General features: G+C 44.5%; 1 protein-coding gene across 2 annotated transcripts; it reads left to right on the top strand.

The window, feature by feature from the left end:
- Window positions 1-72: 72 nt before the first annotated feature.
- Window positions 73-23,323, top strand: LOC100492299 (protein PERCC1). 2 transcript variants are annotated; one of them, XM_031892890.1, is made up of 2 exons: window positions 73-527; window positions 22,299-23,323. In XM_031892890.1, exons 1-2 carry the CDS (start codon window positions 496-498, stop codon window positions 23,131-23,133), a joined length of 867 nt encoding a protein of 288 aa, XP_031748750.1. In that variant the 5' UTR covers window positions 73-495; the 3' UTR covers window positions 23,134-23,323. The 2 variants fall into 2 exon arrangements, with proteins under 2 accessions (XP_031748750.1, XP_004918166.2); XM_004918109.4 differs by lacking the exon at window positions 73-527 and adding an exon at window positions 15,593-15,915.
- Window positions 23,324-26,760: the final 3,437 nt, after the last annotated feature.

The following is a 26,760-nucleotide window of genomic DNA, read 5'->3' as shown; positions in this document are numbered from 1 at the left end:
CTAGTAATGACGTCAGAGATTGTCCGCCGCATGTTCGGAGCGGCTAATTGGAATCAGAGTTCCCTGCCTTTGGGCAATGGACTTTTGTCTTTACAGAGACTTTTAAATCAATTTGAAATGTGATTTTATTTTGTGATTTTGCTGTTTTTAACTTTTTGTTACAGTATCAGTAGCCATGGAGTTGCTAGGGTCCCTGACATTAACAACCAGGCTTTGCATAATGGGCAGAGCAGTTTACAAGAGAGACCTGTGTATAAAAAAAGAAACATTTTGTTTGCAAATGGAATATTTTAGTAACACCTGGCCTGTCTATGCCCAGTTATATATTGGGACTATTTCCAGTAACCCCCACCCAATGCAGCGCTAGCCCGCCTCAGGGGAGGATATGAAATAAGTTCGTTTTCATGATTAAAAAGAAACCTTAAGGTTTATCTGTGACACAGTTTCTTGTTTTTCTAGTTGCCGGGGTCAGAGTCCCTCGTACAAAATATCATTATGGAGCGAGGAAAGGTAAAGAGAAAATGCAGGTATGGAAAAGACCAGTTGCAAATTGTATTAGCAAATAAATCCATCAGTTACTTACAATGTGAAGTTTCCCTTTAGAAAGACAATACTGGTTTCTTAGTGGAGTTGCCACAGTTTGTTACTGGCCCAGGAAATAATGATGTTTGATGGCAAAAAGCTGGGAGGCAAAGGGTTGGCAGAAATACAAAGACTATGATAGATTTCAGAGAACAGTGCCCAGAGTAGAGGGGATTTTCAGGCACCACCATTTTATTTGTTGATGTGCTGGCATTGGGCCACCGGTCCCACTCATTGTGGCTCACAGATTGCTGTAACATGAAAACATGGCAGAGATGGCTGTATTTGGGGGAATGGCAGAGGTGGCTGTATTTGGGGGAATGGCAGAGGTGGCTGTATTTGGGGGAATGGCAGAGACGGCTGTATTTGGGGGAATGGCAGAGATGGCTGTATTTGGGGGAATGGCAGAGATGGCTGTATTTGGGGGAATGGCAGAGGTGGCTGTATTTGGGGGAATGGCAGAGGTGGCTGTATTTGGGGGAATGGCAGAGGTGGCTGTATTTGGGGGAATGGCAGAGATGGCTGTATTTGGGGGAATGGCAGAGATGGCTGTATTTGGGGGAATGGCAGAGATGGCTGTATTTGGGGGGAATGGCAGAGACGGCTGTATTTGGGGGAATGGCAGAGACGGCTGTATTTGGGGGAATGGCAGAGATGGCTGTATTTGGGGGAATGGCAGAGATGGCTGTATTTGGGGGAATGGCAGAGATGGCTGTATTTGGGGGAATGGCAGAGATGGCTGTATTTGGGGGAATGGCAGAGATGGCTGTATTTGGGGGAATGGCAGAGGTGGCTGTATTTGGGGGAATGGCAGAGATGGCTGTATTTGGGGGAATGGCAGAGATGGCTGTATTTGGGGAATGGCAGAGATAGCTGTATTTGGGGGAATGGCAGAGATGGCTGTATTTGGGGGAATGGCAGAGATGGCTGTATTTGGGGGAATGGCAGAGATGGCTGTAACAGGAAAACATGGCAGAGATGGCTGTATTTGGGGGAATGGCAGAGATGGCTGTATTTGGGGGAATGGCAGAGATGGCTGTAACAGGAAAACATGGCAGAGGTGGCTGTATTTGGGGGAATGGCAGAGATGGCTGTATTTGGGGGAATGGCAGAGATGGCTGTATTTGGGGGAATGGCAGAGGTGGCTGTATTTGGGGGAATGGCAGAGATGGCTGTATTTGGGGGAATGGCAGAGATGGCTGTATTTGGGGGAATGGCAGAGATAGCTGTATTTGGGGGCAATGGCAGAGATGGCTGTATTTGGGGGAATGGCAGAGGTGGCTGTATTTGGGGGAATGGCAGAGGACGGCTGTATTTGGGGGAATGGCAGAGATGGCTGTATTTGGGGGAATGGCAGAGATGGCTGTATTTGGGGGAATGGCAGAGATGGCTGTATTTGGGGGAATGGCAGAGATGGCTGTATTTGGGGGAATGGCAGAGGTGGCTGTATTTGGGGGAATGGCAGAGATGGCTGTATTTGGGGGAATGGCAGAGATGGCTGTATTTGGGGGAATGGCAGAGATAGCTGTATTTGGGGGAATGGCAGAGATGGCTGTATTTGGGGGAATGGCAGAGATGGCTGTAACAGGAAAACATGGCAGAGGTGGCTGTATTTGGGGGAATGGCAGAGATGGCTGTATTTGGGGGAATGGCAGAGGTGGCTGTATTTGGGGGAATGGCAGAGGTGGCTGTATTTGGGGGAATGGCAGAGACGGCTGTATTTGGGGGAATGGCAGAGATGGCTGTAACAGGAAAACATGGCAGAGGTGGCTGTATTTGGGGGAATGGCAGAGATGGCTGTATTTGGGGGAATGGCAGAGATGGCTGTATTTGGGGGAATGGCAGAGATGGCTGTATTTGGGGGAATGGCAGAGATGGCTGTATTTGGGGGAATGGCAGAGATGGCTGTATTTGGGGGAATGGCAGAGGTGGCTGTATTTGGGGGAATGGCAGAGATGGCTGTAACAGGAAAACATGGCAGAGGTGGCTGTATTTGGGGGAATGGCAGAGATGGCTGTATTTGGGGGAATGGCAGAGATGGCTGTATTTGGGGGAATGGCAGAGATGGCTGTATTTGGGGGAATGGCAGAGATGGCTGTATTTGGGGGAATGGCAGAGGTGGCTGTATTTGGGGGAATGGCAGAGGTGGCTGTATTTGGGGGAATGGCAGAGATGGCTGTATTTGGGGGAATGGCAGAGATGGCTGTAACAGGAAAACATGGCAGAGGTGGCTGTATTTGGGGGAATGGCAGAGATGGCTGTATTTGGGGGAATGGCAGAGATGGCTGTATTTGGGGGAATGGCAGAGATGGCTGTATTTGGGGGAATGGCAGAGATGGCTGTATTTGGGGGAATGGCAGAGGTGGCTGTATTTGGGGAATGGCAGAGATGGCTGTAACAGGAAAACATGGCAGAGGTGGCTGTATTTGGGGGAATGGCAGAGGTGGCTGTATTTGGGGAAATGGTAGAGGTGGCTGTATTTGGGGGAATGGCAGAGATGGCTGTATTTGGGGGAATGGCAGAGGTGGCTGTATTTGGGGAAATGGTAGAGGTGGCTGTATTTGGGGGAATGGCAGAGATGGCTGTATTTGGGGGAATGGCAGAGACGGCTGTATTTGGGGGAATGGCAGAGATGGTTGTATTTGGGGTAATGGCAGAGGTGGCTGTATTTGGGGGAATGGCAGAGGCGGCTGTATTTGGGGAAATGGTAGAGGTGGCTGTATTTGGGGGAATGGCAGAGATGGCTGTATTTGGGGGAATGGCAGAGATGGCTGTATTTGGGGGAATGGCAGAGATGGCTGTATTTGGGGGAATGGCAGAGGTGGCTGTATTTGGGGGAATGGCAGATGTGGCTGTATTTGGGGGAATGGCAGAGATGGCTGTATTTGGGGGAATGGCAGAGATGGCTGTATTTGGGGGAATGGCAGATGTGGCTGTATTTGGGGGAATGGCAGAGGCGGCTGTATTTGGGGGAATGGCAGAGATGGCTGTATTTGGGGGAATGGCAGAGATGGCTGTATTTGGGGGAATGGCAGAGATAGCTGTATTTGGGGGAATGGCAGAGATGGCTGTATTTGGGGGAATGGCAGAGATGGCTGTATTTGGGGGAATGGCAGAGACGGCTGTATTTGGGGGAATGGCAGAGATGGCTGTATTTGGGGGAATGGCAGAGACGGCTGTATTTGGGGGAATGGCAGAGATGGCTGTATTTGGGGGAATGGCAGAGATGGCTGTAACAGGAAAACATGGCAGAGGTGGCTGTATTTGGGGGAATGGCAGAGATGGCTGTATTTGGGGGAATGGCAGAGATGGCTGTATTTGGGGGAATGGCAGAGATGGCTGTAACAGGAAAACATGGCAGAGGTGGCTGTATTTGGGGGAATGGCAGAGATGGCTGTATTTGGGGGAATGGCAGAGGTGGCTGTATTTGGGGGAATGGCAGAGGTGGCTGTATTTGGGGGAATGGCAGAGATGGCTGTATTTGGGGGAATGGCAGAGATGGCTGTAACAGGAAAACATGGCAGAGGTGGCTGTATTTGGGGGAATGGCAGAGGCGGCTGTATTTGGGGGAATGGCAGAGGCGGCTGTATTTGGGGGAATGGCAGAGATGGCTGTATTTGGGGGAATGGCAGAGATGGCTGTAACAGGAAAACATGGCAGAGGTGGCTGTATTTGGGGGAATGGCAGAGATGGCTGTATTTGGGGGAATGGCAGAGATAGCTGTATTTGGGGGAATGGCAGAGATGGCTGTATTTGGGGGAATGGCAGAGATGGCTGTAACAGGAAAACATGGCAGAGGTGGCTGTATTTGGGGGAATGGCAGAGATGGCTGTATTTGGGGGAATGGCAGAGGCGGCTGTATTTGGGGGAATGGCAGAGGTGGCTGTATTTGGGGGAATGGCAGAGATGGCTGTATTTGGGGGAATGGCAGAGGTGGCTGTATTTGGGGAAATGGTAGAGGTGGCTGTATTTGGGGGAATGGCAGAGACGGCTGTATTTGGGGGAATGGCAGAGACGGCTGTATTTGGGGGAATGGCAGAGATGGTTGTATTTGGGGTAATGGCAGAGGTGGCTGTATTTGGGGTAATGGCAGAGATGGCTGTATTTGGGGGAATGGCAGAGATGGCTGTATTTGGGGGAATGGCAGAGATGGCTGTATTTGGGGGAATGGCAGAGGTGGCTGTATTTGGGGGAATGGCAGAGATGGCTGTATTTGGGGGAATGGCAGAGATGGCTGTATTTGGGGGAATGGCAGAGATGGCTGTAACAGGAAAACATGGCAGAGGTGGCTGTATTTGGGGGAATGGCAGAGATGGCTGTATTTGGGGGAATGGTAGAGGTGGCTGTATTTGGGGGAATGGCAGAGATGGCTGTATTTGGGGGAATGGCAGAGATGGCTGTATTTGGGGGAATGGCAGAGGTGGCTGTATTTGGGGGAATGGCAGAGGTGGCTGTATTTGGGGGAATGGCAGAGACGGCTGTATTTGGGGGAATGGCAGAGATGGCTGTATTTGGGGGAATGGCAGAGATGGCTGTATTTGGGGGAATGGCAGAGACGGCTGTATTTGGGGGAATGGCAGAGATGGCTGTATTTGGGGGAATGGCAGAGATGGCTGTATTTGGGGGAATGGCAGAGATGGCTGTATTTGGGGGAATGGCAGAGGTGGCTGTATTTGGGGGAATGGCAGAGATGGCTGTATTTGGGGGAATGGCAGAGATGGCTGTATTTGGGGGAATGGCAGAGATAGCTGTATTTGGGGGAATGGCAGAGATGGCTGTATTTGGGGGAATGGCAGAGATGGCTGTAACAGGAAAACATGGCAGAGGTGGCTGTATTTGGGGGAATGGCAGAGATGGCTGTATTTGGGGGAATGGCAGAGATGGCTGTATTTGGGGGAATGGCAGAGATGGCTGTAACAGGAAAACATGGCAGAGGTGGCTGTATTTGGGGGAATGGCAGAGATGGCTGTATTTGGGGGAATGGCAGAGGTGGCTGTATTTGGGGGAATGGCAGAGATGGCTGTATTTGGGGGAATGGCAGAGACGGCTGTATTTGGGGGAATGGCAGAGATGGCTGTATTTGGGGGAATGGCAGAGATGGCTGTATTTGGGGGAATGGCAGAGGTGGCTGTATTTGGGGGAATGGCAGAGATGGCTGTATTTGGGGGAATGGCAGAGATGGCTGTATTTGGGGGAATGGCAGAGATGGCTGTATTTGGGGGAATGGCAGAGGTGGCTGTATTTGGGGGAATGGCAGAGATGGCTGTATTTGGGGGAATGGCAGAGATGGCTGTATTTGGGGGAATGGCAGAGATGGCTGTATTTGGGGGAATGGCAGAGATGGCTGTATTTGGGGGAATGGCAGAGATGGCTGTAACAGGAAAACATGGCAGAGGTGGCTGTATTTGGGGGAATGGCAGAGATGGCTGTATTTGGGGGAATGGCAGAGGTGGCTGTATTTGGGGGAATGGCAGAGGTGGCTGTATTTGGGGGAATGGCAGAGACGGCTGTATTTGGGGGAATGGCAGAGACGGCTGTATTTGGGGGAATGGCAGAGATGGCTGTATTTGGGGGAATGGTAGAGGTGGCTGTATTTGGGGGAATGGCAGAGATGGCTGTATTTGGGGGAATGGCAGAGGTGGCTGTATTTGGGGAAATGGTAGAGGTGGCTGTATTTGGGGGAATGGCAGAGATGGCTGTATTTGGGGGAATGGCAGAGGTGGCTGTATTTGGGGGAATGGCAGAGACGGCTGTATTTGGGGGAATGGCAGAGGTGGCTGTATTTGGGGGAATGGCAGAGATGGCTGTATTTGGGGGAATGGCAGAGGTGGCTGTATTTGGGGGAATGGCAGAGACGGTTGTATTTGGGGTAATGGCAGAGGTGGCTGTATTTGGGGGAATGGCAGAGATGGCTGTAACAGGAAAACATGGCAGAGGCGGCTGTATTTGGGGGAATGGCAGAGGCGGCTGTATTTGGGGGAATGGCAGACGTGGCTGTATTTGGGGGAATGGCAGAGGTGGCTGTATTTGGGGGAATGGCAGAGGCGGCTGTATTTGGGGGAATGGCAGAGGCGGCTGTATTTGGGGGAATGGCAGAGGCGGCTGTATTTGGGGGAATGGCAGAGATGGCTGTATTTGGGGGAATGGCAGAGATGGCTGTATGTGGGGGAATGGCAGAGGTGGCTGTATTTGGGGGAATGGCAGAGACGGCTGTATTTGGGGGAATGGCAGAGATGGCTGTATTTGGGGGAATGGCAGAGATGGCTGTATTTGGGGGAATGGCAGAGGTGGCTGTATTTTGGGGAATGGCAGAGATGGCTGTATTTGGGGGAATGGCAGAGGTGGCTGTATTTGGGGGAATGGCAGAGGTGGCTGTATTTGGGGAAATGGTAGAGGTGGCTGTATTTGGGGGAATGGCAGAGATGGCTGTATTTGGGGGAATGGCAGAGATGGCTGTATTTGGGGGAATGGCAGAGACGGCTGTATTTGGGGTAATGGCAGAGGTGGCTGTATTTGGGGGAATGGCAGAGACGGCTGTATTTGGGGGAATGGCAGAGACGGCTGTATTTGGGGTAATGGCAGAGACGGCTGTATTTGGGGTAATGGCAGAGACGGCTGTATTTGGGGGAATGGCAGAGACGGCTGTATTTGGGGGAATGGCAGAGACGGCTGTATTTGGGGGAATGGCAGAGACGGCTGTATTTGGGGGAATGGCAGAGACGGCTGTATTTGGGGGAATGGCAGAGACGGCTGTATTTGGGGGAATGGCAGAGACGGCTGTATTTGGGGGAATGGCAGAGACGGCTGTATTTGGGGGAATGGCAGAGACGGCTGTATTTGGGGGAATGGCAGAGACGGCTGTATTTGGGGGAATGGCAGAGACGGCTGTATTTGGGGGAATGGCAGAGGCGGCTGTATTTGGGGGAATGGCAGAGGCGGCTGTATTTGGGGGAATGGCAGAGGCGGCTGTATTTGGGGGAATGGCAGAGACGGCTGTATTTGGGGGAATGGCAGAGACGGCTGTATTTGGGGGAATGGCAGAGACGGCTGTATTTGGGGGAATGGCAGAGACGGCTGTATTTGGGGGAATGGCAGAGACGGCTGTATTTGGGGGAATGGCAGACATGGCTGTATTTGGGGGAATGGCAGAGATGGCTGTATTTGGGGGAATGGCAGAGACGGCTGTATTTGGGGGAATGGCAGAGACGGCTGTATTGACGGCTGTATTTGGGGAATGGCAGAGGCGGCTGTATTTGGGGGAATGGCAGAGGCGGCTGTATTTGGGGGAATGGCAGAGGCGGCTGTATTTGGGGGAATGGCAGAGGCGGCTGTATTTGGGGGAATGGCAGAGGCGGCTGTATTTGGGGGAATGGCAGAGGCGGCTGTATTTGGGGGAATGGCAGAGGCGGCTGTATTTGGGGGAATGGCAGAGGCGGCTGTATTTGGGGGAATGGCAGAGGCGGCTGTATTTGGGGGAATGGCAGAGGCGGTTGTATTTGGGGGAAATGCAGAGGCGGCTGTATTTGGGGGAATGGCAGAGGCGGCTGTATTTGGGGGAATGGCAGAGGCGGCTGTATTTGGGGGAATGGCAGAGGCGGCTGTATTTGGGGGAATGGCAGAGGCGGCTGTATTTGGGGGAATGGCAGAGGCGGCTGTATTTGGGGGAATGGCAGAGGTGGCTGTACTGGAGGTGGAGAATGAGAACGATGACTGATTGGGGGGGGGGGGCATAATATAATAATATATTGCTATACAGGAGCAAAAGGGGCAGAGATATTAAACTGAGGGGGGTCCAGTCCCAGACTGGGATACAAAATAGGCCCTGGCATTTCAAGCACACAGAGGCCCAAACACCTCCCCACCAGCAAATGTGATTGTATTACATATATTAAAGAGGTAGTGCAGGCATTGCTTCATATCAGAGCAGAAGAAAACAAGTGTGCTTTTTCCTTTATTTTATTACATTCGCTTTCCTCTGTGGCCACACGATGGCAGCAAATCCCTCCTGAGTCCTGCCCAGCTGCTGCTGGATACCCATTGGCTAAAGCTGGCCTTACATGTTGAGGTTTTAGTTTGTCTTTACACCAAACGGATATTGATTATGGCACGAAAATTGTCAGGACGATAATTCAAAACCCACACAAGGTCCGAAAATCATATGAAAGCCAGTTTAATTATGAACACAAAACTACTCAGGCCCATTGTTCTGATGGATCATTCATGTTTCAAGGTCAGGGGTACTAGCGTACAGAAGACCCCACAAATACAGCGGATGGGGGAAAGGGGGCTGGAAAGGGCCTGCGCACTGCATCCTCCTCCCTACTTCATTGGATACCAATGCTGGGGTTGGGGGATTGCAATGTAATGGGGGCCCCAAATCCTTATTTTTGTATGGCTTTAACAGCACAGCAAGCCAAGGTCTTATGTCTAAGGAAGCCCAGGGGCTTATAGTGGCCCAGGCATGATTAATGGTGCAGCAACTTGGGGGGGGTGGGGTTGTGGCAAAGCAAAGAAATATAACAAGGAATAAAGGAGGGGGATAAGTAATCTCAGGGCAGATAGGAGCATGGAGATAACTGTGATTAATGGGGACAGTGAGAATGGGGACAGCAATCCCAGTGGATAAACAATGACAGCAGATATTTTTGCTTCCACTGATACCAATGTGTGTGGGGTGGGGGGCAGATATGGGCACGGCACAAAAGGGTCAAAGGGTTACAGAAGGTCTTAATGAATGAAACAAATAATATATTGACCAATAAGAGGAGGTGTTTTGGGCCAACAAACTCATGGCTGCAGACAGAACACCCAGTTGGTTGCACTGGATGCATGGGATATATAAACTCTCACTTTGTGCTATACTGGCCAATCAGAACAGACCATTCATTATAGGGACATTGAGCCTGGGATGAAAGGAACATTAATACATTAATAAAGTGCTTTGAGATGTAATGGATCTTATACTGATCCTGTTTAGACCATCCAAAGCCCATATATCCATAGGGCCGGACTGTGAAAGAGTGCAATGAGCTGTAAGGCAGACCTATTATAGTGAATATTGACAGTGGGCATTGGCATTGGCACAGTGGGTTGATATTCACCATCAGCCCATCGCTGGGATACTCAGATCTCACTTTTTTCCCCTCTTACTCTTTTTACGTTTTGGTTGCATCAATAAACAATAAGCCCCATAAGCTATGCAGTGTGGAAAATGCAATTGCAGATGCAAGTTGGCATTTTTCTTTACCCATAATGCAATGCCCCTCCCCCAGGGCCACTCCTGCCATAAGGTGAGATCCTTGCCTCTGGCGGCAGTGAGTGCCCAGTTACCAGGGGCGGCAAAAAGCCGAATTTAAGAGCTGAATTTCCGGTATCATTGTGCTCTCTACACTAGTGAACTGGTCCCCCCTGGACCAGTTAAGCACAGGGGGGCCTCAGCTGCCTTGAGTAGCTTAGCGACAGAAATGCCCCTGGTTGCAAGCAACGGAGCAGAAGAGAGGGGGCAGCAGCCCCAGAATTGCCACTGCCTCCCCCATAATTCCAGTGTAATTGTGGCTGCAAAGGCAGAGAAGTAATTGATATCAAAAGGACACTTACATGTAGGGTTGGCCACTTTCCCTATTCCAAAAGCTCTTAGTACAAGTTGCCCCAGGGACTGGTCCGGCTTCAGATGGAGTTTTTGCCTTCCTCTGGATCAACTAGCAGTTAGGCAGGTTATATATAGGCATTATGGTTGAACATGATGGACGTAGGTCTTTTTTTCAACCCAACTTACTATGTTACTATGTAAAATCTGGGCTGCGGTGATGTCACAGGGTGGGGTGTTGACATCACAGGGAGGTGACATCACAGGGGGAGGTGCTATGATGTGCAATGGCAATTCGCTGATCTCCTCGTCAGTCTAGGAGGGTCCTGCCCAGTTTTCCTAATTTGGAAATCTAGACAGGTATCTTTGACTCGGACAGCCCTCCTGAAAACTGGGCTCTCTGGGCCAAAACCGGACGGGTGCAACCCTAGGACTTTTTTAGCCGCCTATTAACGCAGGCTACTATGGGAACCTTGGAGCACCCACTACAGGTGCACTCGGGCACATTTCAGAATGGGAGGCAGGATGGACGCAATGGCGCCAAGGGCAACTACGTGGGAGGGCAGGGAGCAGCTTGGGGCGCAAGTACCTTAAGGAACGGGGTCAATTCACGTACACAAGCCCTTGTTTGTAAAATCATAACTATCTCATGTTCAGAATAATATTTCAAAGGAGCGGGACCTCAAAGAGGAATCACATTTCCCCCAACTTAACTAATGTCTCTATGGGTTGGTGGGAGGAGCAAACAATTTGGAGATATTTCCTAATCTTGCTAGGCTATGGTGATGCCCAACAGCCTATTTCTGTGTTCCAACAGACCAAATAAAGGCCAAATTTACTCAATTAGTAAACTGAGGCCGACATTTGAAGACATTTGCCTTGATACACAATGACCGAAATGACTGTAAGGGTTGGTTTATCTGTTATCTGAAGGCAAAGCCCATCATGGCTCTCCTAATGTTCATCTAATGACGGCCGTGCTCCTGTGCTTAATGGCTTGTGTAATTCATTGCCGCTCTCCTTAAGTGCTGACATATTGGCACTATTGATTCATTTGCCAGGAAAATCAATAAGAGAAGGGGAAGATGGGAAAGTGGGGGGGGGGGGCAATAACTCAGGTTTGGGATTCTTGAAAAGTTTCTGGGCAACCAGGATAACCCAGGCAGACTCCCGTGACCTCCCGCAGGATGGGCTGATAAGGGAGGGAGCCGGGGATGCTTTGCACAGAGCAGATGCTTGGACATATGGCTTGTGTCATTGCACCGCCGGGGTAGGATGGGGACCAGCCACACCACACCTTTATTATTGTCTATCATCCAGTCCGGCAATGGCAATGACTTTCTAAGCCACCGTATGTAACATACCAAGGGGAAGAATAGGGAGAAAAGTAATAAATTCATATTCTGTTTATGTGAATTAATAGGCTGGGGCAACAAATGGTGACTTTCCCATGCCTATTACTCCCCTATTGGCTGTAAGTGGTTAATACCCCCCAGTTGAGCATTTGATGTGCCAACCACTCTAACAGCGCTGTCGTCAGGGGGTGCAAATAGGGGGAATTGCCCTGGGACCAACATATAGGGAAACAACGTAGATAATAAGGGTGGGGAGAGCAGGTACAGTAGGGCAAAATGGCGACAATAGCACAAGAACAATGTCTGTATGTATTATAAAGTGCCACAAGGGTACACAGCGCTGTACAATCTTACAATATACAGAATTACACACAGGGAGGACAAGTGTTATAATAAACACAATAAATAAGTATAAATACACAGGGAGTAAGTGCCATGTGGTATGAGACACAGTAGGAAGGAGGTCCCTGCCCCGTAGAGCTTACAATCTAAGTGGTTGGGTAACATACAGGCACAAACTGGAAGGTAAGAGTGCACTAGGTATGGTCCCTGCCCCATAGAGCTTACAATCTAAGTGGTTGGGTAACATACAGGCACAAACTGGAAGGTAAGAGTGCACCAGGTATGGGCATTTGCCCTTAAGCGCAGGACTGGGCAAAATAATGTTTTAGTGCTCCAGAACAATGGGGCAGTCAGACTTACCATATCCCTCCTATTGTGCTATATAAACCCGTTACAAGCCAGAAAGGGTTCTAGCATGTCATAATGACAATGGCTGTGTAACAAGCCAAAAAGGGCCATTAATAGCCTTCTCAGTGGCAGGGACATCTTGCTTAGGTTTTCTAAACCTGAAATGAGAGCAGCAAAGGCAACACCCATTATAGGAAAATCTGAGGTTCCAGTTGCCCTTTAACATCACTGTCCATGGTCCTGAACAGAAAGCCGTTTTGGAACCCCTCATCTTTGCCCCGGCTAAATCCCACCATGAGAGTCAGTTCTTCTCTCAGTCGCTGTCTGCTAATTATTCCTGTTATGGGCAAAACCCAGCTATGGTTGAAATCAATGGGTTTAGGTATGAGCCGCTCTGAGTGCTTTGTTATAAAGGCAACCATAAAGCATGACAGAACTGCTGCAATGGGAGAGAGAGGCATCACTACTTGCAAAGACTTCCCTTTGTTTCCTGTTTACACTTCCCAAGCTTAATTCATAAGGGAAGGGAAATAGTATTCTTAATTGTTATCATTATGTCTATAAATAAGGTACTAACCTAAACCCCCCCCCCCCATCTCAAATGGTACTGTCCTGCACCTCATTTCTCCTGCAAATTATTGGGGAAATTTCCTACAAATGAATAGAAATAATGTAAGAAGTACGACATTCACTTTCTTTGGTATCCCCAGCTCCGTCAAATAAGGATATTGTAAATACTTTCACTTGCTTCTTTCCAGTCATCAGGAGCGAGTTCTGGAATGTGGTGAGACCCATCCCGCCCCCATCCCGCCAATCCAACTGCTTTGGTCCTGTTAGCATCAGATTATGAGAAATATTAGATGCCACATGCGCTGGGGTCAGAGAACCTCCTCCACATTCTATAACAAGACTGGTGATGGAAGCACATTGGCTTTGCAAAGGAAGTCTCAGCTGTAGAAATGTATATGAAGGGAACTGTGGCTCCCAGATATTTAATGCTCAAGATAGACTTCAACTTGCTCATCTAATATCCTTATCATTTACAGTAGGGGGTACATTATCCCTTATAATACATGAGTGATACTCAGAGTTCCCTGTATAACTCAGCCTGCAGCCTTGTGCCTTTATATGGTCACAGAACCCCTCAGTGACTGCTAATATCCTTATCATTTACAGTAGGGGGTACATTATCCCTTATAATACATGAGTGATACTCAGAGTTCCCTGTATAACTCAGCCTGCAGCCTTGTGCCTTTATATGGGCACAGAACCCCTCAGTGACTGCTAATATCCTTATCATTTACAGTAGGGGGTACATTATCCCTTATAATACATGAGTGATACTCAGAGTTCCCTGTATAACTCAGCCTGCAGCCTTGTGCCTTTATATGGGCACAGAACCCCTCAGTGACTGCTAATATCCTTATCATTTACAGTAGGGGGTACATTATCCCTTATAATAATCCCCTTAGTACAGGGGAATCCCTATGCTGCCATAGTTTTATGGTATCTCTCTGTACAGGCTATGAGCAAACTTAGGGGGCTGTTCCTGCTGAATTGTGCTTAGTACAGGGGAATCCCTATGCTGCCATAGTTTTATGGTATCTCTCTGTACAGGCTATGAGCAAACTTAGGGGGCTGTTCCTGCTGAATTGTGCTTAGTACAGGGGAATCCCTATGCTGCCATAGTTTTATGGTATCTCTCTGTACAGGCTACGAGCAAACTTAGGGGGCTGTTCCTGCTGAATTGTGCTTAGTACAGGGGAATCCCTATGTGCCATAGTTTTATGGTATCTCTCTGTACAGGCTATGAGCAAACGTAGGGGGCTGTTCCTGCTGAATTGTGCTTAGTACAGGGGAATCCCTATGTGCCATAGTTTTATGGAACTTAGAGGTTCATTCTTGCTTTTACTGACACCGGGCAGTGCATCGGGTTTAGGCAGCTGTTTCATGATGAACTATAGCTGAAAGCAGTGTCTCTGACATACCATTACATGTGCATCTATCTATCTATCTACCTACCTACCTATCTGTCTGTCTGTCTGTCTATCTATCTATCTATCTACCTACCTACCTACCTGTCTGTCTGTCTGTCTGTCTATCTATCTATCTATCTATCTATCTATCAATCATCTATCTACCTACCTACCTATCTGTCTGTCTGTCTGTCTATCTATCTATCTATCTATCAATCAATCATCTATCTATCAATCATCTATCTATCTATCTATCTATCTATCTACCTGTCTGTCTGTCTGTCTATCTATCAATCATCTATCTATCTATCTATCTATCAATCATCTATCTACCTACCTACCTATCTGTCTGTCTGTCTGTCTATCTATCTATCTATCTATCTATCTATCTATCAATCAATCATCTATCTATCAATCATCTATCTATCTATCTATCTATCTACCTGTCTGTCTGTCTGTCTGTCTATCTATCAATCATCTATCTACCTACCTACCTACCTATCTGTCTGTCTGTCTGTCTATCTATCTATCTATCTATCTATCTATCTATCTATCTATCAATCAATCATCTATCTATCTATCTATCAATCATCTATCTATCTATCTATCTATCTATCTATCTATCAATCATCTATCTACCTACCTACCTATCTGTCTGTCTGTCTGTCTGTCTATCTATCTATCAATCATCTATCTACCTACCTACCTATCTGTCTGTCTGTCTATCTATCTATCAATCATCTATCTATCTATCTATCAATCATCTATCTATCTATCTACCTGTCTGTCTGTCTATCTATCAATCATCTATCTATCTATCTACCTACCTACCTATCTGTCTGTCTGTCTATCTATCTATCTATCTATCTATCAATCATCTATCTATCTATCTATCTATCTATCTATCAATCATCTATCTATCTATCTACCTACCTACCTGTCTGTCTGTCTGTCTATCCATCTATCTATCTATCTATCTATCTATCTATCTATCTATCTATCTATCTATGCCACACACCTATTAATAGCATTGGTATCAAAGACTATTTTTACTGGCTGGAGGCTACTTGCCAGTTGACATATGTGTTTAATATGAAAAAACAATAGTTGAGGCTTTAAATAATAAAATTATAATTCAATTGAATTTTGAATGTATTTATTTACTTATTTTTCCCAACGCGTTTCACGCCGCGCCGCCCCCCCCCCCCCCCCAAGGCTTTCATGCCGCCCCGGCTCGCAGCCCAGTTTATATTCTTTTCCGCATCGCTAGCCAATTGTCTGTACCAATATTGACTGTTTGTTAAGCATTATGTGCTCTAAAAGATGCCTACTCCAGAAGTCAAAATAGCATGAAATGTAATTTTCCAGCTATTTGTCAGGGCAGGTTTAAGCATGAGATGGGGCAGCTGATAAGGGGGCTAAGTACAAGTGTTGCGGGCGCTTCAGCATCTGGGCCGGGCACTTAATAGCTGGATTTGCAGTTGCGCCACTTGACTATCCCCTGGCAGGGGCACCATTAAGTCACAGCTCCCCATCCGCTCCCATTTACTGGCTTTCCCTTGGGCTTTTGGTTGCCGGGCGCTAAAGCAAATTCAGCCTCTGTTTGCCCAGTCTCCTGTTACAATCCCACTATCAAATATTTGTCAACTCGCAGCTCCAACCTTCCCTATAAATACTTTATCTCAGGTAGAACGGCCAGGTACATAGGGGCACAGCCAGCACTCAGGTAAGCCTATTCTATTGCCAACACTATATATATATATCATTTATATTACATTATGTCTATATATATATTTATATATCATTTATATTACATTATGTCTATATATATATTTATATTTCATTTATATTACATTATGTCTATATATATTTATGTTTCATTTATATTACATGATGTATATATATTTATATATATATCTATATATATATATATTTTTTTTTTTTTGAATAATACATGATGTATATATATAGCCAATTCTAAAATACATGTATCTATGATTTTATAAATTGTAACGTTTATTTAATTTTTTACGTTTTTTTTTTATTATTTAAAAATCATATATAAAATTTAAAAACAAAAAATATATATATACAGGTATGGGATCCCTTATCTGGAAACCCGATATCCAGAAAGCTCCGAATTACGGAAAGCCCATACACCCCATTTTAATCAAATAATTCAGATTTTTAAAATTGATTTCCTTTTTCTCTGTAAAAAATAAAATCCCAACTAAGATATAATTAATGTTTATTGGATGCAAAACCATCCTATTGGGTTCAATTGGTGTTTTAGTGATTAATTAGCAGACTTAAGGAGATCCAAATTACGGAAAGATCCCTTATCCGGAATACCCTTGGTCCTGAGCATTCTGGATAACAGGTCCTATGCCTGTATATATAAAGAAATATATTTTATTTAAATAAACAACAGGGTCAAACCTGGTGGGCTCAGGCCCTATTGGACCCCTGGCGGCCCAGACCCTATCCCTGTTGCCGCCAATGTATTCCCCATTTGGATGTCGGGGGCCAATGCTGGGGGTTGGGGGGGCACGGTGGAGCCCCCTGCAGGGGGTGCAGGTGAAGCAACCAGCCCCGGTGGGCCCTGCACCCCCCAGTCCAACCCTGCATAACAGTTATAGGGTTTATTATAGGGAAACTAGTGATCCAGAAAGCCCCCAATTACATCAAAGCAATTTCCTATAGAGACCAATGGAAAAAAAAAAATATTTTGGACTCATTTTTTTTCAAGTTTTTTGTAAACTTAAGCCATGGGTATCCCATTTACAGAAAGATCCCTTATTAGGAAAAAAAAAAATCATGTCCCAATGTATTATGTATATAGTATAATGATATTATTATGTATGATCATTTATCTTGAAAAAAATATTATATAGGTGATTTTTGTAATGTAAATATAATAGTTCCACAGCCTCTAGGTCTAGAAAGAGTTAAAGATCATGTGTAATCGAATTTCATTTTTAAATGTATTTATAATTGATATTTATGACATTATTAACAATATTCCCACTTTGATTGAAAAACCCTAGGATAAATTCTCCTTTTTTTTCCAGATCAGTTGGTATCTCTACCCTTGATATTGAATTTCAACAATGTAAAATCTATGTAAAAAGGAAAAGAATTAAATCTAATCATTTCCAATTCTGCAGATAAGATTTTCCTTGTATGAATTTTTTTTTAGTTTTATTTAGTTTCATCTTTAATTTGAATTCCGACCCTTGATTCGATTTATATTTGTATTTTTCATAGTTTTTGTAGTGTTTAATCATAAATTAGAAATCACAGTCACAACAAACAAGTGAATATTTGGGAAACCCTGAATTCCCTGTGTATTTAGCCCACAATAAGCCCCAGCTTTAGCCAATGGGACAAATTCAGTTCTGAGACAAAAACCTACCTGGCAATTTTTACTCCAAACTACAGAGGAGTTTTCACAAATCAAAACGTTACGTTTTCTCAGTGACTTGAATTTGGCCCAAGGTTTTCAAAATCTTTGTCCCTTAAGAAACAAATTGTGGGTTATTAAATAATAAAGCTGAATTCTTTTAAGAAATATTAGTCTCACTAGAATGTATTAACCCATTCCAATTTTCTAAAAAAATGTTTCACCTTAGATTTGCCACCTCAGACCATTATATACTACTAATACTTATATACTTATATACTATTAATACTTATATACTTATATACTATTAATACTTATATACTTATATACTATTAATACTTATATACTTATATACTATTAATACTTATATACTTATATACTATTAATACTTATATACTTATATACTATTAATACTTATATACTTATATACTATTAATACTTATATACTTCTAATACTTATATACTTATATACTATTAATACTTATATACTTATATACTACTAATACTTATATACTTATATACTATTAATACTTATATACTTATATACTATTAATACTTATATACTTATATACTACTAATACTTATATACTTATATACTATTAATACTTATATACTTATATACTATTAATACTTATATACTTATATACTATTAATACTTATATACTTATATACTATTAATACTTATATACTTATATACTATTAATACTTATATACTTCTAATACTTATATACTTATATACTATTAATACTTATATACTTATATACTACTAATACTTATATACTTATATACTATTAATACTTATATACTTATATACTATTAATACTTATATACTTATATACTACTAATACTTATATACTTATATACTATTAATACTTATATACTTATATACTACTAATACTTATATACTTATATACTACTAATACTTATATACTTATATACTATTAATACTTATATACTTATATACTATTAATACTTATATACTTCTAATACTTATATACTTATATACTATTAATACTTATATACTTATATACTACTAATACTTATATACTTATATACTATTAATACTTATATACTTATATACTACTAATACTTATATACTTATATACTATTAATACTTATATACTTATATACTATTAATACTTATATACTTATATACTACTAATACTTATATACTATTAATACTTATATACTTATATACTATTAATACTTATATACTTATATACTACTAATACTTATATACTTATATACTATTAATACTTATATACTTATATACTACTAATACTTATATACTTATATACTATTAATACTTATATACTTATATACTATTAATACTTATATACTTATATACTACTAATACTTATATACTTATATACTATTAATACTTATATACTTATATACTACTAATACTTATATACTTATATACTATTAATACTTATATACTTATATACTATTAATACTTATATACTTCTAATACTTATATACTTATATACTGCTAATACTTATATACTTTTGCCATTATATACTTATATACTGCTAATAGTTATATAGTTATGCCATTATATACTAATATACTACTAATTATACTTATATACTTTTACCATTATATACTAATATACCTCTAATTATACTTATATACTACTAATACTTATAAACTTATGCCATTATATACTGATATACTGCTAATAGTTATATAGTTATGCCATTATATACTGATATACTACTAATAGTTATATAGTTATGCCATTATATACTGATATACTACTAATAGTTATATAGTTATGCCATTATATACTGATATACTGCTAATAGTTATATAGTTATGCCATTATATACTGATATACTACTAATAGTTATATAGTTATGCCATTATATACTGATATACTACTAATAGTTATATAGTTATGCCATTATAGACAAATCCCAGAGTACAACGCCTGGCAGGCAGAAATGGCACTTATTCTATTCTGCCCATATAATAGATTTACCAATGGGTCTGAGTCTATAAGATTCTGGGCAGAATTCAATCAAAATGATTTTTGAATTATTCCCTATACACACGGGCAGATGGTCAACTGGTCAAAACTGTCTGGTCAGATTTTGTTGCAAGTCAAAAATTAATTCTTTTTTTGTTGCAAAATTTGGATCTAATCAAACCAAATTATATTGAGGTTATTATAATAGTAACAGGCAGATTCCATTCTATGGATCCATTGAGATGTAAAGTACCCAGGACCCCCCCACATACACACAGTGGGGCCAGTGAGAGAAGCAACTGCCAGCACCGACTGCCGTTAGGAATCTTGTCTATGAATCTGTGCCATACGGTTCTACTTTTAATGATAAAATGCTACTAACAACTTTCAATGATCTTTCTATTTTATGCACTGCTTGTTCTGACTCTTGAAAGTTGCTTAGAAATGAATTTTCTTTAAAAAATGTAAATCCTATACAGACTCTGTAAGTTAAACTTCATGATTAATGTGGATGAGAGTCAGAATCCCGTGGCTCAGTGGGAGAGAGTGCAGCTAAGCAAACAGCGTTAGGGGGCACCCATGGGGCTATTCATCACTCCGATGTCTTTCCCTGAAACAATATTATCAGCTTGTCCTGGGGGGGCGGAGCTTTGTGTATTGCGGGGGGGGGGGGGGGGGGTTGTGCAGATGAGGTGGGGGTGCATCCTGCAGGGGGCACCCTAATACTGTTTGTGGCTACTATTCCTCTCTCCCATTAACCCACCACAGCCCAGCCCTGCTTTGTTAGCGTTTAGTAGTCACAGTTGCAAAGTTCCAATATATATTTTGGGCTGGGTTTATAAAACAAACATTAATACCATAAATTTGCAGATTCTTAGCAGGAATTTTCTGTTGGGACAACCTGTAGGCAACTGGAGGAGGTTAGAACCAGACAGTAGGCAACTGGGGGAGGTTAGAACCAGACAGTAGGCAACTGGGGGAGGTTAGAACCAGACAGTAGGCAACTGGGGAGGTTAGAAACAGACAGTAGGCAACTGGGGGAGGTTAGAACCAGACAGTAGGCAACTGGAGGAGGTTAGAACCAGACAGTAGGCAACTGGGGGAGGTTAGAACCAGACAGTAGGCAACTGGGGGAGGTTAGAACCAGACAGTAGGCAACTGGAGGAGGTTAGAACCAGACAGTAGGCAACTGGGGGAGGTTAGAACCAGACAGTAGGCAACTGGAGGAGGTTAGAACCAGACAGTAGGCAACTGGGGGAGGTTAGAACCAGACAGTAGGCAACTGGGGGAGGTTAGAACCAGACAGTAGGCAACTGGGGGAGGTTAGAACCAGACAGTAGGCAACTGGGGGAGGTTAGAACCAGACAGTAGGCAACTGGGGGAGGTTAGAACCAGACAGTAGGCAACTGGGGAGGTTAGAAGCAGACAGTAGGCACCTGGGGAGGTTAGAACCAGACAGTAGGCACCTGGGGAGGTTAGAACCAGGCAGTAGGCAACTGGGGGAGGTTAGAACCAGACAGTAGGCAACTGGGGAGGTTAGAACCAGACAGTAGGCAACTGGGGAGGTTAGAACCAGACTGTAGGCACCTGGGGAGGTTAGAACCAGGCAGTAGGCAACTGGGGAGGTTAGAACCAGACAGTAGGCAACTGGGGGAGGTTAGAACCAGACAGTAGGCAACTGGGGAGGTTAGAACCAGACAGTAGGCAACTGGGGGAGGTTAGAAACAACCTGTAGGCAACTGGGGGAGGTTAGAAACAACCTGTAGGCAACTGGGGAGGTTAGAAACAACCTGTAGGCAACTGGGGGAGGTTAGAAAGAACCTGTAGGCAACTGGGGGAGGTTAGAAACAACCTGTAGGCAACTGGGGGAGGTTAGAAAGAACCTGTAGGCAACTGGGGGAGGTTAGAAACAACCTGTAGGCAACTGGGGGAGGTTAGAAACAACCTGTAGGCAACTGGGGGAGGTTAGAACCAGACAGTAGGCAACTGGGGGAGGTTAGAACCAGACAGTAGGCAACTGGGGGAGGTTAGAACCCGACAGTAGGTAACTAAGGGGTAGAGACAAGCTTTAGGCCACCAGGCAGGGTAAGAAAACCTTAAGAAATGGGGGGAGGTTAGAACCAGCCAATAGGTTGCTAAGCAGGATTAGGGACAACCTGTAGGCCACTGGGAGAGATTAGAACCAGTCAGTAGATCAATAAGCAGGGGTAGAAAAAACCTGTAGGCTACTAGGAAGGGTTAGAAAATCTGTAGGCAACTGTGGGTGGTTAGAAGCAGACAGTCACTAAGGAGGGCTAGAGAGAACCTGTTGGTAACAGTAGTAGGTTAGATCCAGCCACTTGGTCCCTAAGAAAGGTTAGAGACAGCCTGTTGCTAATTGGGGAAAACCAATTAAAACCAGACAGTAGAGCAATAAGCAGGGGTAGAAACAGCCCATAGGGTAGAAGGACGGGTTAGAAAACCTGTGGTTAGAACTGACCTGTAGGACACCAGGCAGGGTTAGATATAACATGTAGGCCACTGAGCAGCAATAAAAACTGCCTGTAGGGAGCAGGGTAAGGTTAGATCCAACGTGTCTGCCCCTGTATGAGCACAGGAACAACCTGCAGCCAATCAAAACATTAGAAAAAGTACAAGAAGACAGCCAATAAAAAGCTACAAAAATTCATCGAACTTGCTTTTTCTGCCTTTTTGCACCTAAAATGATCATCAATTTCTCCCTTTCTGTTACAGTTTTGGAGCAATGGCCACTGGTGTGATCCGGAACGTATCCGAGTTCAAGTTCCCGCCACCTTTCCACATCCCCTTTCTACACCCGCCGCTGCAAGATCACATGGACTTTCAGGAATCCTCTGAGGAGGAGGAGGAGGAGGAAGAAGAAGAGTTGTTACTGGAGGACGAGGAGATGGAGGATGAGGTGGAAGAGTTGAACCTGGGGACCCCCATGCCGAGCATCAACACCAGCACCCAACGAGCCCGGGACCTCAATACGGAAATGACACTGCAGCTATTGAAGTTTTCCGAGCTCATAAGCTCCGACATCCAACGATACTTCGGCCCAAAGACGAAGGAAGAAGACCCAGATTCGTGCAACATTTATGAGGACCACTGTGCCCCCCAGCTCTCTGGGCAGGAGGAGTACTACCGAGACCTCTTAAAGATGGCACAGGATGCAAATTACGACAGGGAGGATTTATTTAACCCCCTCACTCCTCCAGGAGACATTGACCAGAATATGTTAAAGTCCATTTGCACCAAAGAAGATCCTAAAAAACTAGGACCCCTGATGGAGTTGTTTGACTTTGGCCTCCGCAAGTTCACCAGGAAGAAGGTAGCAGGGGGCAGAGAGGGCCGGCAGCAAAGACTATGTAGGAAATACGCTCATATAGTCCCCATGACCAGGAGAATCCTGCCCATGTCCTTCTGGGAGGAGCCTACGCCCGCTCCAGCCTGTATACTGAACACTAACACCCCCGACTTTAGTGACCTCCTGGAGAACTGGAGCTCCGACGCACACAGCGAACTGCACGGAACCACCAGGGACCTGATCAGTGAGTTCAGCAGATGAACTAGAACATTCTCTTTCAGACCAATCAGCTGTGGCGGTTCCTCTGGAAATGAACTTGTAGTGAATGGTATAAGAATATTTGCAAGTGGTCTCCTGTTAGCTGGTCGCTAGGATCCAGCTTACCCTAGCAACCAGGCCATGCTATGGAAACTAGTGATGAGCGAATCTGTCATTTTGCTTCGCCATAAACTTCGTGAAACACCGAAAAATTTGCGAATTGCATTTGTCGCCAATTTTTTTATCGTCCGCGTCTTTTTTGTTGCCTGCATCTCTTTTTGTCGCCCGCGATTTTCTTTACGCGATCGCGGGCCTTTTCTTTATGCGACTATGCCCTTTTTTTAACGCGTCCGCGCACTTTTTGTACGCAATCTTGCCCTTTTTTTTACGCGACCACGCCCTTTTCTTTACGCGACCGCGCCCTTTTCTTTACGTGTCCACGCATTTTTTTTAGACAATCGTGCCCTTTTTGGACACGGCCACGCCCTTTTTTACGCGAATGTGCCCTTTTTTACGCGACTGCGCCCTTTTTTTACGTGACTGCGCCCTTTTTCTACGCAACCGTGCCCTTTTTACGCGACTGCGCCCTTTTTTTCACGCAACAGCGCCCTTTTTTTACGCAACAGCGCCCTTTTTTTACGCGACTGCGCCCTTTTTTTCACACAACAGCGCCCTTTTTTTACACGACTGTGCCCTTTTGACGCGACCGCACCCTTTTTTTAATGCGACTGTGCCCTTTTTTGCCGCCACCGTGCCCAATTTGACGCGCAACAATAAAAAAATTCCGCGCAATTAATTTTTCCCCAAGAAATTTTTACGGAAGTTTCACGAAACAATTCGCCAATGCCGAAATGCGGAAATTCGCTGTGAATCCATGCCTGGCAAAAAAAATCGCTCATCACTAATGGAAACCGATAGAAAGTCGTAGGTGGGGAGGTACAGCAGGTTTAATCTTCTGGTCTCTTGGGTTGAAAAGAAAAGGTATAAAACACACAATAGTGTTTGATGGGCAAAGCTGGGTTTATTATAAATGACATTTGCGTATGCCCATAAAGCACAGGCTCCGCCCACTCATACCAGGTGCCCGGTGGTATCCCTGCAGGCAAATCACACGTAGACATGAGCAACATGTTATAGAGTAGAATGTCCCACCTCGTTGGCCTATGATTTCAATCAACCTGACCCCTCTGGGGGGGGGGGGGGGGCAGCCTGGAGATCGTTAGAAATGTAAGTGCTAAGAAGATTAAGAACAAACCTAAACTGCCCTTTACTCAAATAGAATGGAACTTATTTTAGGGGTGTAACTGTATAAAAAAAAATTGGGCCCCCCACAAGTTCCGCCCACCATGTATGCTCCGCCCACCTCCCCCCAACTTTGCACTCGGATGCCAGCAGAGACAGCCCAAGAAGGGAAAGTAGGGCCAAACTATACATCAGACCCCCACTCCAGCCAACTGTAGGGACCCTCCTGTCTCTGTGGTCTTTGCCCCCAGTTTAACCAATGAAGGAAAAGTATTATTTTTACTGCCCATCCTAAAGGAGTATCTATGGTTTTACACAACTTGCCAAGCTGAGTAGTTATGGTGCATAAACACTGGCAACGCTTGGCCGGGGGTGAAAAACATAAATCAACCAATCAGCAGCTCCAAGACATAACTGCTACCCACCTATAATAATAATAATAGTAAAATTGTCTTTAGATGGAGGGGGGCGGGGGGGGGGATAGTTGCCCCCTTGACAGTTATATTCTGTGCTTCATGTAAATAGATTTGTTGCTGGTTATATTTCTGCAGAATTAATAAATTCATATTTTGTACTTTTGTTTGTCCAAGTATCTTTATATTTAAGAAATATTTCGACGTGAGGGCCTTCTAAAATGAAATGGCATTGGATGAGTGTTTGTCCATGAAACATGGGGAAGAAAGCCTAACACATGTATGGGACCTGTCATCCAGATCCCCCGATAGGGGATGGCCGTCTTCTATAGACTCCCTTATAATTAAATAATTCAAATGAATTCCAATGATTCCCTTTTCTCTGTAATAATAAAACAGTACCTGTACTTGATCCCAACTAAGATATAATTACCCCTTATTGGGGCAGAACAGCCCTATTGGGTTTATTTAATGGTTAAATGATTCCCTTTTCTCTGTAATAATAAAACAGTACCTGTACTTGATCCCAACTAAGATATAATTACCCCTTATTGGGGGCAGAACAGCCCTATTGGGTTTATTTAATGGTTAAATGATTCCCTTTTCTCTGTAATAATAAAACAGTACCTGTACTTGATCCCAACTAAGATATAATTACCCCTTATTGGGGGCAGAACAGCCCTATTGGGTTTATTTAATGGTTAAATGATTCCCTTTTCTCTGTAATAATAAAACAGTACCTGTACTTGATCCCAACTAAGATATAATTACCCCTTATTGGGGGCAGAACAGCCCTATTGGGTTTATTTAATGGTTAAATGATTCCCTTTTCTCTGTAATAATAAAACAGTACCTGTACTTGATCCCAACTAAGATATAATTACCCCTTATTGGGGCAGAACAGCCCTATTGGGTTTATTTAATGGTTAAATGATTCCCTTTTCTCTGTAATAATAAAACAGTACCTGTACTTGATCCCAACTAAGATATAATTACCCCTTATTGGGGACAGAACAGCCCTATTGGGTTTATTTAATGGATAAATGATTCCCTTTTCTCTGTAATAATAAAACATTACCTGTACTTGATCCCAACTAAGATATAATTACCCCTTATTGGGGGCAGAACAGCCCTATTGGGTTTATTTAATGTTTGAATGATTTTTAGCAGACTTAAGGTACGGAAAGATCCCTTATTTGGAAAACCCCAGGTCCCAAGCATTTTGGATAACAGGTCCCATACCTGTATAGATAATGTTGCACTATAGGCATAGGGTGCACTCTCTGGACTTACTGTGCTGGGCCCAAGGTGGGACAAAGTAGGTCCCTCCCAGCTCTCTGATATATGAATGCAGTAGGGCTCTCGGGCTCCCCCCACCCTGTTATTGGTCTGACATTACCCAACACTGGGACCCCACACATTGATTCCTGATTTTTACTGAGAGTATTGGATCAATGTTGGACCAATGGCATAGTTCAATGTAACAAAGGGGCGTTCCCATATATAAGGGAGATCTGCGGTTGGCTGAGATTCTCTGTTCCTCCAGGGGGCAGCACTGCTAGAGGATAACGGCAGCTGCCTATGTGCTCTTCCCACTGATTCCAACAAAAGCGACCATCATTCCAGGGACTTCTGAGGAGGAAACTTCAACAAGAAGCAGCGGCAGGGCTGGCCTTAGGCCAATAGGGCCCCGAACCAATATGGGCACTGCACTAGCGGGAATCAGCACATAAACCTGCCCAGCCCGCCCCCCCCGATAACGCTGCTATGGGTTCTGGGATATTAAACACAACGTGGGCCCTGCACTAGTGGGAAAAAGCACATAAACCTGCCCAGCCCCCGCCCCCGCCCCCCCCCCCCCCCCCCCCCCCGATAATGCTGCTATGGGTTCTGGGATATTAAACACAATGTGGGCCCTGCACTAGCGGGAATAAGCACATAAACCTGCCCAGCCCCCCCCCCCCCGATAATGCTG

This window comes from Xenopus tropicalis, chromosome 9, assembly GCF_000004195.4.
Source record: "Xenopus tropicalis strain Nigerian chromosome 9, UCB_Xtro_10.0, whole genome shotgun sequence".
Lineage (NCBI taxonomy): Eukaryota > Metazoa > Chordata > Amphibia > Anura > Pipidae > Xenopus > Xenopus tropicalis.
This window is presented reverse-complemented; position numbering and strand designations above follow the sequence as displayed.

Bases quoted from the DNA above. Each gene is read 5' to 3' on its own strand.
- LOC100492299 (XM_031892890.1), top strand. From the start codon at position 496: ATGGAGCGAGGAAAGGTAAAGAGAAAATGCAG. The intron at 528-22,298 runs GTATGGAAAAGA...TTTCTGTTACAG, and splicing joins AAGGTAAAGAGAAAATGCAG to TTTTGGAGCAATGGCCACTG.